Source organism: Apis mellifera, linkage group LG1, assembly GCF_003254395.2.
Source record: "Apis mellifera strain DH4 linkage group LG1, Amel_HAv3.1, whole genome shotgun sequence".
Classification (NCBI taxonomy): Eukaryota; Metazoa; Arthropoda; class Insecta; order Hymenoptera; family Apidae; genus Apis; species Apis mellifera.
This window is the reverse complement of record NC_037638.1, coordinates 8,404,743-8,419,629: the sequence shown is the minus strand read 5'-3', so window position 1 is coordinate 8,419,629 and position 14,887 is coordinate 8,404,743. Positions and strand designations below refer to the sequence as shown.

The 14,887-nt window shown below is 45.2% G+C and overlaps 1 protein-coding gene across 6 annotated transcripts in view; it reads right to left on the bottom strand.

Moving 5' to 3' along the window:
• LOC408602 (MKL/myocardin-like protein 2) overlaps positions 1–14,887 on the bottom strand; it is a 285,759-nt gene that overhangs the window by 113,382 nt on the left and 157,490 nt on the right. Inside the window, exon 1 of one of the 6 annotated variants that reach the window (XM_006567937.3) lies at positions 13,102–13,126. The exons of the other annotated variants lie outside the window; for them this stretch is intronic. Within the exon in view, the coding sequence (XP_006568000.2) occupies positions 13,102–13,111 (10 nt within the window). The 5' untranslated portion in view covers positions 13,112–13,126. Of the gene's footprint in view, positions 1–13,101; positions 13,127–14,887 lie in introns of those variants that run through there. 6 annotated transcript variants of the gene reach the window in all.

Genomic DNA, 14,887 nt, shown 5'->3' with positions numbered 1-14,887 from the left:
CGCTCGTAGCGCGTGCAACGCCTCGAATCTCTTTCTTTCTTTTATACATATATATATATATATGTATAAAATCCTCGATCTTCCCGGCTGTCCCTCGAAGGGAAATGGTCGAGAGGAAGAAGGGAACGTCTTGGAGAGAACTCGGGGCGATGGTTAATTACAATTGGCAAGCGTGGTACTCCGGTCACTCTGGCAATTAGTCATGCTCGACAATGGTATTAAGCCGCGGTGGAGGATGATCGATAGCGGTGCGCCATCGGTGGATGAACGAGGGATGGACTGGCAGATTGCTCCTCAGCTGTAATAATCCTCTCGTTCCGCGGGAACGCAAACCGTGATTAATATCACGTATCGCGTCCACGAGAGAGAATTTTAGAGATAATAAGCGAGATCTATTATTCGCCGATACCTTTGATTTGATTGAATTCTTTTTCTTTTCTGGATGATCGTGGTTAGATATATTAGCGAGAAGATATCGTTGTTACAAAGTCTTATTTCTTTTTTTTAAAAGGAAATAAAGATTTGTCCTTGTGATTGTACGATTTCTAAATTTACATTTCACGATGTGTAAATTGTGAGTGATAGGTTTCTAGAAAAGGTATATTTTCAAAAAAATTACGATGCGCGATATCTTATCACTCGTTGGTGAAATAATGAAAGCGATTGTAATTTATAACTCGTACGTTTCGTTTCGGTTAATATATGGATTGGCAATATATATGTATACGAGGAGTTTCATCGTTTATTCCGCGAAGAGAAGGGGATGAGACTTAAAGACGGAGAAAAATTCCACGCGGTTCTCGAATTTTTCGGTAATCTCGGCCAATATTTCGACGGGGTATCTCGACAGTGTCACCGGTGTTGAGCAAGTAATGGGTTGTAATTTGTTTCGGGAATGAGACTGAATTTGTTAAACGTTCGCATTTCTTCGTTCAAGTTTTAAAGAATGTTTATTTAATCGAAATCTTGAAGAGAACAAATCCATGAATAAATAATCGAAATATCTCCACGCAACCTAATTTTTCCCTTTATTAATACAATAATTGAATAATCCCTCTAAAAAAAAATATTCGTTATTTAATTAAAACGTATCTCTTGCCCTTAATAGGAGGATCCTTCTAAAGAATTATTCATAGGCGAGTGAATGAACAAATTACACACTCGATTAAAATGCGATCCCGTGAGAGGCCGGGGAATAAGCGGACAGAAATCACGAGAGTCCAGAGCCCTCGACATTCCTCCAAACTTAACGGCGATTGGGAAAAGAAACGAGTAGCGTGAGAGCGTGGTTCGAGGGAAGGAAGCCCCTTGGAATATCGATCGATGGTTGTGTTTTGTCGCGCGCGGCGCGTGACAGACGAGCACACGATGGGATCCTGGCACACATTCCGCGCCGGCACGATCGTGGCGCAGATCGTTATCGGGGCCGGGCCATCGCCGTTGCGGAGAGAAGCCCGGAAGAAGCGGTCCTCGGGAGAAGGTCGAGGGACGACGAAACGAGTTTCTATATCGACGTTGGCCCCGGGACGTATGTATTTTCGAGCGGTTTGCGGCTACCACCACGGGCAATCGCTTTAAGCCACGTTTACATTAAGCGACTTTCCATCTCCGAACCTATAAAAATATGGATTCGTCGCGTCTTAAATCGTTTTCCAAGTAAAAGGTTCACATTGTGGTCAGATTTAACGTATCCACGTATTTATCTTTGAACGAACAAACGTTTGTTAATTCTCAACGAAACGTTATCCAATCTTATCCATAATCGATAATTCGATATCTTGAATATTTTATAATCGTTTGCGATAATAAAGAAAAAGTTGACGAGTAAAAGTCGCTCGATGATCGAAAGTTGGCTTGTTTTGTTGTAAAAAATCGGACGGACCGTTTCTGACGAAAATAAATCCACGAAATGGACTCGGTTTACCGTTTCAAGCGTGGTCCCTCTTGTTCACGAAATGTAATGTTGCCTAATGTAAACGGGGCTTAACGAATCGCGATCGTCAGGTTTCGCATGGGTGGAAGGCGGAGGTAGTCACCAGGGGAAACTCGTTTGTTGGTTTTTGCCGTCCACGATCCAACGGCAGGGGGAGCTGTAGAGGGAGCCGTAGGCGCTCGCTCGTTCCCCCGCCAATCATCGATTTTTGTAATTTTCCGTGTCGGTTTCTCTGTCTCTTGAATCGGTTAGCTCCTCGCGACGACGACGCACGACCCGACTATCAGTCACGCCGTATGAGCCGCTTGTTACACGCTGATTAAAGGAGACGACGTGCTTTTCTTCGCGAGGATTCGCCGCCGATCCTCTCCGCGCAACGAGAGAGAGAGGACAGGCGTGTATTTATCCCTCCCCCATCCCTCTGTTTCTCTTTCTCTCTCTCTCGATAGGACGTCGATCACCTTTCCACGGGTGAGCGCGCTCCCGCGGCTTTCCTCTGTCATCCGTGACCTTTGGTAGCCCCTCCGCTGTCACGTCTCTGTCACGACGAGGTCGCTTTCGACGCTGCATACCACCGACTGCCCCGTCACATACGCTGATAACCATGATTTGTGCGATTCGTGATGTTGGAGGAATCCGTGATTTTTCTTCTTCGAGATTCGACGATGGAGGAGGTATGATTTTCTCGTTGAATTATTATTATGTAAATAATTCGATTCCAGGATTATTGTAAAGTAAAGAGTTGAGACATGATATTTGCATCTCTCAATATTTCTATTTATAGAAGATATCGAAACGTATGATTAAGAGATAGATAAATTAGAAGAGTAGAGAATTCCTCGTCTCTTTCAAGACAATTTTAAATAAAAGTTTGGCGATTTTTCTCGTCATCGTGGAGCAAATCGGTTGGTACAATAACCTGGGCGAGATTTTCCCCTCCCTTGGCCGGGTTCCTGTCGAACGAACGGGCAGTAAATCGACCGCTCGACTCAATGTCTTCCGTCTCTCCTCGCGCCGCGCGAAGGCGTACACCGAACGAAAGCGTCCGCCAGAAAAACTGTCGGCGAGGCGTACACGTCGCATCGAGAACCACTATGTACGAAGATACGTCAAGATTACAAAGATTAATCTCCCACGTCCTCTGAAAAATTGGCCGTCGAAAATTTTTCGCTATGAGGAGAAATCTTGGCTCGATTTTTTTTTTTGCTTATCCTTTTTTCGTAGATTCGATTAATTTTTCCATTTCCATCTCAAATTTAACGAAGTAACGATTCGAAGATAAACTTGTATAATCGAAGAGATATTTTCAAAAAGGAGATTCGAAGTTTGAGAATTTCTTCCAAAGTTTCGAAAGCTTTTTATTACATCACAAAATTATGTTCAAAATAAATCGGACTCGAAATCTCGACAAACAAAGAATATTTCTAATCGTATCCATAGAAACGGATTTATCACCATCTCGTTCCAAGAGTTCTTTTATAGAACTCTGCCAATTTTTATCATTTTTCCCGCGGTCGGGTCTATCGATTAGATAAAGAGAGTGCCACCAGTTGGGGGGCCAGTAATGGAAAGTCGAGCAGCCGGCGAGATCCATTAGACGATAGCGTTATTCTGGTATTTTCGACAATAACTCAGCAACCTTGTTACATACCGTGCCTGTATATATACGTATCTGTCCAGTGAACTTTTTGCCCGGTAGCATATTAAAACGAAATCGTTAAATCAGACGAACTGCCGACTGTCGGCGTAAATCCTGTACCGATAAGATATATCAGCGGACAAAACGAGTCGACGAGTCGCGAAAAGTTGAGCGACAATTTTTTTTTCAAGCCCCGTGTTACGATGTGACATTAGAATAATTGTCACTTGGGTTTAACTGCGTGAATGATGAACGCGTCCACGCGAATAATGTTTCCAACCAATTTGGCTTGTTTCAAGAAACGACTCGTTTAACTTCTATCCACCGATTATTAGCGAGATACACGATAATGTGACAATTATCGAGGCAGCTATCATTTTTCTTCGAATCGACGTCCCTCGAAAAATTATTACTATCGATTACGTTTACGCGTTCCTCGTTAACTCTACGTAATATTAATTTATTTTTCCTTGAAGCTCGTTCGAATTCAACAGAACCCTTTAAACCCTTCAATTATAAACAAAGGGAGGATCATTTTTCTTCGAATCGACGTCCCTCGAAAAATTATTACTATCGATTACAATTACGTGTTTCTCGTTAACTCTACGTAATATTAATTTATTTTTCCTTGAAGCTCGTTCGAATTCAACAGAACCCTTTAACCCTTGAATTACAAACAAAGGGAGGATCTCTCCTGCCAACTTCAACACAGTCAATTGACATCCCTCTTTCCAATATAAACAAGTTCAATCAAAAACTGAGCGAGGAAAGAAGGATAAAAGCATTCGTTGGGAAGACGACAGCCTCCTGTGAGGACGATCAGAAGAGAGGTAGAGCACCAGCCACCAGTTTAGACATCGATTTGTAAGGGAAACTTGGATAGAGGGAGCTGGTGGATCGTCGTTATGCGGGGCCGAAAGAAAAAGGCCCGCTCCTGTTCGCCGCATGTCCCGTGCCCCTCGTCGGAATTTACGAGCCGGGAGACAGGCCGAGGATCGACGACCGATACACGTCCAGATCCTATCTAACGGGTGCCCTCCGCGAAACTGACTTACGAACCTGACAGGGATTGGCGAGAGATGCGTCGCCTGCGAGCGAGGGATTCGAAACTGGAGAATCAGTTTGCTTACAATCCTATCCAATTTGTTTATCGCCGATATTATAATTAATAACAGAGTAATCCTTGAAGCTCGTTCAAATTCAACCCTTAAAAGAACCCTTTAACCCTTCAATTACAAACAAAGGGAGGATCTCTCCTGCCAACTTCAACACAGTCAATTGACATCCCTCTTTCCAATATAAACAAGTTCAATCAAAAATTGAGAGAGGAAAGAAGGTAGTGTAATCCTTTAGCAAGCCTTCACCAAGGAGGTTCCTTTTGTATCCATCATTGGAAACGAATCGATTGTATAACCGCGTTGCGCAAGAAGATCGCGCGGAATTCTCGCGCGATTTTTCACTGCGCCCAACGTCAACCGCCTCGAACAGGAAAGGGAGGAGAGGGAAGAAAGAGAGAGAGAGAGAGGGAGGGAGGGAGGACGTCAAAACTAACGACACTGGCCTGGGGTCCCTGGAGACCCGGTGGCGACGAGGGCAACCGAGGCCAGGAGCCACCTCGCTCGCGTGTATCGGTACGAGGACGGGGAAGGAACGAGTCATCGAGGTAGCCGAGGCGATTCCTGGTAGGGCTGGCCAAGAGACGTGCCTCGAGAGACAACTAACCGGCAGTGCTATGCCGTCTGGACCAGCTCCTCTCCAGCTCGATATGACGCTTTGTCCGCCTCGCTCCACCTCCCTTCGCGATCGCGGCCCTCTGCTACCTTCCTCCTCGCCCGTTCTCTTCCGTCTCGTGCGCGTCCACACATCGCTCGCAGCAGACTGGCAGGCTACGCGATCCCAGAAAAAGATGATCCTCCGTTGCACGTGCAGATGGGAAATCACGGTGCCCGATCGAACTCGAGTCGGTATCTTTCCATCCCCTAATAATAATAATTCGTAAGAATCGAATGTCATTTTCACGCGACAGAAGAGATTCGATCAGGAAAGTATTCGTTATTGTAAATTTTTAAATTTTCTATCGATCAATTTTAAAATTTTCCTCGAAGAATATATATATATTCGATTAAAGAGGTAAGGGGAATTTAAAAACAGAAAAAAAAATATGGAAAGGTGACGCTGTAGCGAGTTAAAGGTACGACAAGTTATCCTAGAAGCGTAAAAAGCGTGTATTTCAATCGGGCGCTTACATAAGTTGCAGCTATGGGACCACCGTCTAGGCAAATACCGGCACGTGAGGGGAACACACGGTGAAACTGAGCCAACAGCTTGCGATCTCACCTTCCTCCTTAACAAGAACCTTGTTAACCAAGACCCGAAAGGTCAAGCACCTTCCACGACACCGAGGACACTCGTGCGCGGGGGGGGGGGGGGGGGGACTCAAAAACTCAGGCGCCATCGCCTGCGAGTGCGAGAGTTTGTCTTCCGCTTCCTCGGCCGATCTCCTGTCCTCACCCATCGGAGGAACGAATGACGAAGGGCCTGTAACGTGCTCTTGCACAATTATCATCCATTTACCGGCCATCAAGCACTTAGGGACGATTACGGCTATCATAGTAGCAAGGTTTCGTCAGCGGACCTCGAGCAAACGAGGGTGACGGACGGATCGTAATGGCGCGCAAACGATTAGCGGATCCACCTGTCATCGTGGATACACGGCCGCTCCCACCGGCCCCCATTATCATCGCATCGAGGCGCCCTAATGCCTCGTATCCGCTCCCCACAACAATTCCCCGGATCAACAACCGACATCCCTTCGCCAAACGCTCTCAAGGATCGGGATACAAAGATGTCTCTCGATTTATCTTCGAAACGAGTCTCGGAAAATTTCGAAATTGGATTTTTGTTTCTTGTGCAAATATTCCATTATATCAGAAAATCATTGCATCGTTTTATAGGAAAAACCAAATCTATTGATTTCTGAACACAGAAACTCGTCCAAACTCGTTCCGAAGGTTTGGACGGGATCCCCGCAGAAAAATATCTAATCTTGACGCCGTGGCCGCGCCACGGCCGTCGTAAAACATTTCCCGCGCGCCCGACAGATCCGTCAGCTGATTGCGCCAGCGAATTTTTACCGGGGCGCTTCTTGCTCGGGGTGGACGCCGCCACGAGGGCGCACGTACGGGCGAACACAGGCGCGGACGGGTGGAAACGCGGGTCGGCGAAAGCTGAAGGCAGAGGAGGAGGAGGAGGAGGAGGTTTTGCGCCGAGGAGGGACGAACGAACGAACGGACGGACGGACGGGCGGACGTTGGACCCCGTTCTTCTTTCCTCTCTCTCTCTCTCGGTCTCTCCCCCTTTTCCTCGATCCCTCTCTCCCTCTCTTTTTCCATCGAGCGTAGCCAATGAATGCCGATCCACTGATGCGTCGTCGGCTGGTTTGACGAGGCCTGATGGATGCTCCTGGAATCCCGGGACTCCGCTCGGACGCGAGCACGGAACGAGCAAAATCGCGGCTTAAATCGGCAACACGCGCGGTTAGATTATTCCCGGGACCGGTCAGACCCACGATACAAACGATCGCCGCCCCTATTGTGTGTGTATCGGGACACTGTACGCCTCTAAGCCTCTAGCTGCCTCTCTCTCTCTTCGATAGAGCTGGAAATACCGGACGGGGAACCGATATCGCCTCTCGATCCGCCGGGGAGGAGAGGACCTGGATTCCTGTCAAGGGACTGGTCCCTCCGAGAGGAATGCCGCGACATTGTTGTCGCGCGGAAACGCGCGAATTTCTGTCGTTACAGGGGAATTTGATTTCGGCCGGAAGGGAGAAATTTTGGAATCCCCTTTGGAATCTCGAATCTCGAAGAGAAATGGGTATTTATACGCGATAAAAAAGGATTCCCGATTTTTCACGAGAATAATCGTAAAATCGTAATGGATAACTCAAAATGCAGCGATTTTCCATGAACGCACGTTTCGTGGTTTCTTGGAAAAATTCACGACAGTATCGATCACCGTCACCCGAATCGATTTAACAAAATTAATTAAATCCAAAAGAAAAAGTAGTTGAATATATCTCGGAATTTTGTATTTCGAAAGTATATAAATGAAAAGTTTGTTCATATCGCATCGAATGATGTAATGAGATTGTAAATCCTCGAGTTAAGAGTAAATAGGATTATCTTAATCTTTCTAACGAAATCGCTTTAGTTTGGATTAAATTAAAAACCTCATGAAACGAAGATTACGAAGATTCCGATATACACTTCTGGTTCAAGAAATTCAAAGTCGCTTAAATTACGATTCGCGCGGATGAAATTAATTATTCGAAACGAAAAGGAAATCCCCCTTTTCCAGGATTCCTCTCAACGGCGGAGAGCGAATGATTTACCGCGGAATAAATTCAGCCGGGCGAAAAAGAAGGAGCGTCGGGTCTAATTAAGATTCGAGCGGGTGTCCCGAAAACGAATCGCGCATTTGTTACGCGAAAGACGAGCGCGGGTTTCGTGGAAACAAATTAGCATCCCGTTCGGTCTAATTATTCCGCGCTTTGAGGAAGTGGCGGCGCGAAAAGCCGCGGGCCGTGATTTCTATTTTCGCGCTTTCGTTCCGGCGCGAGGGTAACGGGATGAAGAATGAGGCCAATTAACCACTATATCATTAGCTGCGACACCATCGTGGCCGAATTGCCTTTCCTTACAGGAGTAAATCATCTCCGGATTTTGCTCGAAATATACAACATATTAGTACGTTTACTAATAGTCCGTTCAGCGAGCGAATATTTCCGTGACACGTTGTAGATTTGCATACATCGAGCTACGTATTCTACAGGATGTAATTTGAGGATCACTTGGATCGATCCACTCGAATTTTTGTTAATTCTATGATATTCTAATTCTTTGTGAATTTTGTCGAGATCGTAAAAATATATCCTCGTACGTGAAACATTCATCGATTACGAGGTGGAAGAAGAGCAGGAAGAGATACGAGCCGTAAAACTTTAAATACGATATATGAAGAGAGGATAGTTGATAGTTGCGCACGCAAGCGCATTCGAGATGAGATCAGCAGCACCCCGTCGCGAGATTGGTGAAGCTTCCAGGTTGGCCCATTAAGGGAGCAATGACTAAGGTAGTGAGGGATCACGATCATCGTCTAAAAGTGCCGCGTTACTCGTCCGAATTAATATTCGAGTCTCGATATCTCTCATCCCGTGTACGATATTAAACGCGGTTCGGGGCGCACGCGTTCCCGCCGTTAACGTTAAGCGGCGGCCAAGAAAAATCGACCAACCCGATCCGGGGAATAATTCATCTGTCAGTAGTCAAAAACGAGTTACAAGAGGGTGCAGGTGCGCGCCTATTAAACGCCGGTGACGAAAACGAATGACGCGAATAAATCTATTCGTAAATAATTCGCAAGAGGAGGGGAAGGAGGAAAGGAAGTTCCTTTCGAATCGCGCGCCATCACGAGCGAGCTTTGCTCCAACTTTGTCAATCGAGTTTTAAAATTCTATCCGATTTTTATTCGAGATTAAAAGTTTCGATTGTAATTGAAGAGATAATTCCATTATACATTACATATCCCTGGAACAATTAGCTGATCAAACTGAAACACTTAACTTAAGAGAAATCCATTGATGATAAATGAACAATTCTCGAGAGAGCTCCTTTCGAATCACGCGCCATCATTGTAATTGAAGAGATAATTCCATTATACATTACGTATCCCTAAAACAACTAGCTGATCAAAAACTGATCAAAAACATTTAACTAAGAGATAGAAATCCATTGATGATAAATGAACAATTTTCGAGAGAGCTCCTTTCGAATCGCGCGCCATCATCGATCTGCCACGAGCGAGCTTTGCTCCAACTTTGTCAATCGAATTTTAAAATTCTATCCAATTTTTATTCGAGATTAAAAGTTTCGATTGTAATTGAAGAGGAGAGAAAATAATTCCATTATACATTACGTATCTTTGGAACAATTAGCTGAACAAACTGAGACATTTAGAGATAGAAATCCATTGATGATAAATGAATAATTGGAATAAGTGGATTCAATCATATTGACGCCTTCCCCTTGATATCAATAATAACCGTCTCACGATCAGAGTCGTAAAAATCGAGCAATGATCGAGCTACGGTTCCCGAGGGAGAGGACGGGTCTCGATAGTATCGACCACGTCCATCCACGTAGCGCGCTTGGCCAGGTACCATATCGCAAACGAATCGAGGAGCGCGATCGACGTCGAAGAAGAAGAACAGGTGGACGGTGGCGGCCGTTACCTCCCCTGTTTCCGGGAACCAAGAAAGAGAAAGAGAGAAAGAGAGGAGCGTGTCCAGTGGCTACCTAAACCTGGTGGAAAGCCGCGCGGCAGGATCCACCAGCAGTGGATTGCGCGGCAGTAACCCAAACGACCGACAATATAAGCCTGTACGCGTCGCCGATAGAAAAAGGGGGAGGGCGAAGAGGAACGATCTTCCACGTTTCCAAGTCGCGTTATTATCGCTGATCACGTAGCTACTTAGAAGCGGCTCTTCTCTCTCCGTGGCTTTTATACCGTAGGCATCTCTACTGGGCAAGGTAGTCGGGTGAGCCAGCCTGGTTTTACTCGTTCCCTGGTCCCTGCCGCTTCAGCCACCGCGCCATCTCCTTCTCTCCCTCTCCTTATCCTTATTCCTCCTTCTTCTACCGCTTCTGCTCTTTTGCCGTTGCTGCGCTTCTTCTTCTTCTTCTTCTTCTTCCTCCATCTCCTCCTCCTCCTCCTCCTCCTCCTGCTCTTGCTGTTGCTCCTTCTCCTCGTCTCCCGGCCTCTCGCGCTGGTTCTCATTCCAAGCGTTGCGCGCCAGCGCGGCTTTGCAGGTATTTGTGGCGTCGGTGCAGACGACGAGCGGTCCCGGCTCGGCCAGACAGCGCTGCGCCTTCGCGAGCTTCCAGGAATCGGTGCGCGCGGGAAGAAAGGAGACGCTTGCGGAGAAAAGCGCTGGCCGAGGCGGGCGAAGAGGGAAGAGGGAAGAGTCGTGGGGCGACTAGACGGTGGGAACCTTTCCCGGCGCGGACGAGAAGCGTACCCGACACGTCCTATCGGCCGTGTCTTGTTTTGACGCCGAGTCAGCCGAGGTGCATCGACCTCAAAGGTCGTCGTGCCATCCCTCCCCGTCGAACGGAAAAGCGGCCCCGATCCTCCGCTTCCGCTTACGCTCGCGCTCACGCCGGACCCGCCTCGTAAAAAGATCCCCCTTCCGCCACGTGTCCCGACACCTGCCGCGCTCTGGGAAAATGTTTCGGAAACTGCTCCCCTCTACTGCGTATTTTTTCGAGAATTTCGATGCTTAGGAGGTGATTATCGATTTCTATGATCCTCGTAGCAAGATAAACGCAGCAAGAATAAAATGGAATAAAAAGGAAAATATCTTTGGATCGAAGGAATGGTTACTAATAAGAGGAAGTCTAACTGGCTTTCGCGTTTCTTTGTCAATCGGAGGAGCAAGCATCCTGGACTGAAGAGGATACAGTGGATACGTTAGTTGAAATAGTAGAAAAAGCACGAAGAAGTTACTTTGCATCGATAACGCGAATAACTCGTTCCTCGATTGGCTACCTTCCGTTTCGAGCTTTCAGAGGCGTTAACCTCGCCGCGGCAATAAATATTTCTACGGTGGAATTATTTCTACGTGCCGATCAGCCTGGCCCGCTTAGTTAAGCCCGCTTAAATTACGCGCGCGTCCGAGCAATCATTTAGGAAAAACAGTAACGCGTGCCTTTTGCTCGAGAGGGTATCCGGTGACTTTTATTCACCGGGAAGAGGCCTCCACTCTTCCTTCTCTCGCGGTGGGAGAGACGGGAGGTGGACTAGGCACCACAATAACTATCAAGCGGAGCTTATTGTCCTTCCTTCAGGGATGCCCCCGGCCAGGGCCAGCCGAAGGGGTAGGCCCATTGTTGAAGACATACGCGTGTACGTCCGGCAATACGCAGCCGCCTTCTCTCTCGCCGCTCAAGATCTATCGTTGGAATTTGCGTATGTAGATTAACTCCCCTACCGGGGCCTATTGTTCCCCAAGAAGAAAGAGGACGAGCGGGAGGCCGCGGGTATCTCTCGAGAGGTATACGCCCGCTCGTTAAAAGGTGACTTTGCCGGAACAGAGAGATGCCGGTGATGAGAAACGCGAGCAGATCTTGGCCTAGCTTTTGCTCGATATATAGAATAGTCGCGCGAATTCTTGATAAGCAATTGTAACCGAGAGTTGGCGGTTGCATTTCTATGCAGGGAATTTAGAGGTTACGATAGATCGATGTATTGCTTTACGTATCGTACGAATTTTATAAACGCGATTTTAGACTTATAATTATATCGATGATTGTCCGTAACATCTCGTGATTTGCCTCGATATTATTGCCTTCGACAATTATGGTCTAATAATTACATCTCGTATACGCCAATCGAGAGTTGGCGGTTGCATTTCTATGCAGGGAATTTAGAGGTTACGATAGATCGATGTATTGTTTTACGTATCGTACGAATTTTATAAACGCGATCTTAAACTTATAATTATATCGATGATTGTCCCCAACATCTCGTGATTTGACTCGATATTCGATATTTATGGTCTAATAATTATATTTCGTATTATATATACGCGAATCGAGAGTTGGCGATTGCATTTCTATGGAGGGAATTTAGAGGTTACGTCGCGATAGATCGACGTATTGCTTTACGTATAGTGAAGAATTTTATAAGAATTTTATAAACGCGATCTTAGATTTATAATTGTATCGATGATTGTCCCTAACATTGTCTCGTGATTCAACTTGATATTCGACATTTACAGTCTAATAATTATATTTCGTATACGCCAATTGAGAGTTGGCGGTTGCATTTCTATGCAGGGAATTTAGAGGTTACGATAGATCGACATATTGCTTTACGTATAGTACAAATTTTATAAACGCGATCTTAGACTTATAATTATATCGATGATTGTCCCTAACATCTCGTGATTTGACTCGATATTCGACATTTATGGTCTAATAATTACATCTTGTATACGTGAATCGAGAGTTGGCGGTTGCATTTCTATGCAAGGAATTTAGAGGTTACGATAGATCGATGTATTGCTTTACATATCGTACGAATTTTATAAACGCGATCTTAGACTTATAATTATATCGATGTTTGTCCCCAACATCTCGTGATTGGATTCGATATTCGACATTTATGGTCTAATAATTACATCTCGTATACGTGAATCGAGAATTGGCGGTTGCATTTCTATGGAGGGAATTTAGAGGTTAGGTCGCGATAGACGTATTGCTTTACGTACGAATTTATCGTACGAATTTTATAAACGCGATCTTGAACTTATAATTATATCGATGATTGTCCCTAACATCTCGTGATTTGACTGGATATTCGACATTTATGGTCTAATAATTATATTTCGTGTACGGTTATTTTCGGAAGATTCTATGTAGTAGTGGATTAAATTATATGAAACGATGTTACATAAACAAAAACTCACCAGAAACCATCAAGGGATATTCAGGGATAAGAAACGAACGTTAAACGGCACCGTACGTTTTTCCATACCGAAACCATACATACACTCGTTTCTCCAATAAATCGAACAGAAAGAAATCGCATGTCAGTCAGCGACCGTAAACGTCACCCGACACGATTTCCACCGAACGAACGGTACCCGGTTGGAGGTTGCCATCCGCGTAAAATCACTGCGGCAACGGAATTTCAGAAACCGATGTTACGCTCTGGGCAAGAACCATCGAATGCTAAAATACAGTGGCAATTACCTCGGACTCGGACATGGCCTGGACCAATTAAAGGAAGGATAGCAACCGACGCGACCGAGGATATCCCGCGACCCGTGAAATCTAATGCGATCGCATGCGCGCGCATTGGTTCTCTCTCTTTCTTTCTCTCTCTCTCTCTCTCTCACTCGTTCTCTTTCTTCCTTTTCTATCTTCTTCCTTCACGCTGTGCACAGTACAGCAAAGGTACGCGCATGCGTGTGCACATGCGCGCTGCGTGCGTGTGTCCAGGCTCGTAATAAAAAAATTGACGACATCGCCACCGCGCCGGCGACACGACGGCTCCCCGCCGACCAATAGCTATTGATCAGCGGCTCTCTTGTGCCTGTGCGTGGCCGACGGCTTTGGAAAACGTGCAACAGATCCTTGGACCGAGCAATTCGAAAGGGACATTCGAAGCCACAAGCTTGCCCCTTTAAAGTTGGTCACAATTTATTTCGAGCTACGTGGATACTACGCAGCATCCTGTTTCCGTCCACGATCCCTCGCTGTTCGAGATTTTCCAATGGATTGAAACTTGACATGAAGATAATTGCACTTCATTTTGAGGTATTATTTATATTTTCCGATACTCGACGAATGCACATGAACGAAATATATATTCGATTTAGGGATTTAGGTTCGTGATACGAAAGTTATGAATATTTCGATAGCGTATGATTTAGAATAGGTTAGGTTATGCAAACGTTCGAAGGTATGATGACGTCGTATATTTATATCGTCGAAATGATCGAAAAAACGTGATCAAGGGATTTTTTGGTAGAATTCAACGTGACTGGGAAAATATTTAGCGGATTGGTATAGTTATTACGTAGATTTGAGATGATTCAATTAGAAGAGTTATAGAATTATGTATTTATATATAGGGTTATTCGATCTTTCTGCCAACATAACCTAACTATATTTATCGTAAATTTTTCTTAGTTTTCTATGCACGTATACATATTACCGTAAAATTCACTCTAAATTATAATAATTTTCCGTTTAATAGATGAATTAGCGAATCAATTTCCGATATAAATATCTAAAATAAAGTCGTACAAGTATAATTCGACTTTAATTGACAACATTGACATATTATACTATATATCGACATATAACTCATACCATCGACATTAGTGCGATTCGGTTGTTGAAAGTCGTAGGTCTGTCTGCAAGTTGTAATAGGTAGCCACGCTCGTTCGTTATCCACGACGTAGTTCTGCGTCGTTTACCGCTGCCAACTATCTCGATTACTGTCCGAGAAATCGCCGACTTCGAGGTGGACTTGACGACTCTTCCCGCGTACGAAAGACATTTCAAGAATCCAACGCATGAATATTCCTCGTGAATCATCCTAATTGATTTATACCTTCGTCCAGTTATTTTATCGGGAATCTAACGTTCGTTCATCGAAAACTATATTATCGAGTGTAGAATTCGGGAGGGATCGAACAAAAGAATAATGATCTCGAAATATTCGAGCCCAAACGATTTACGATT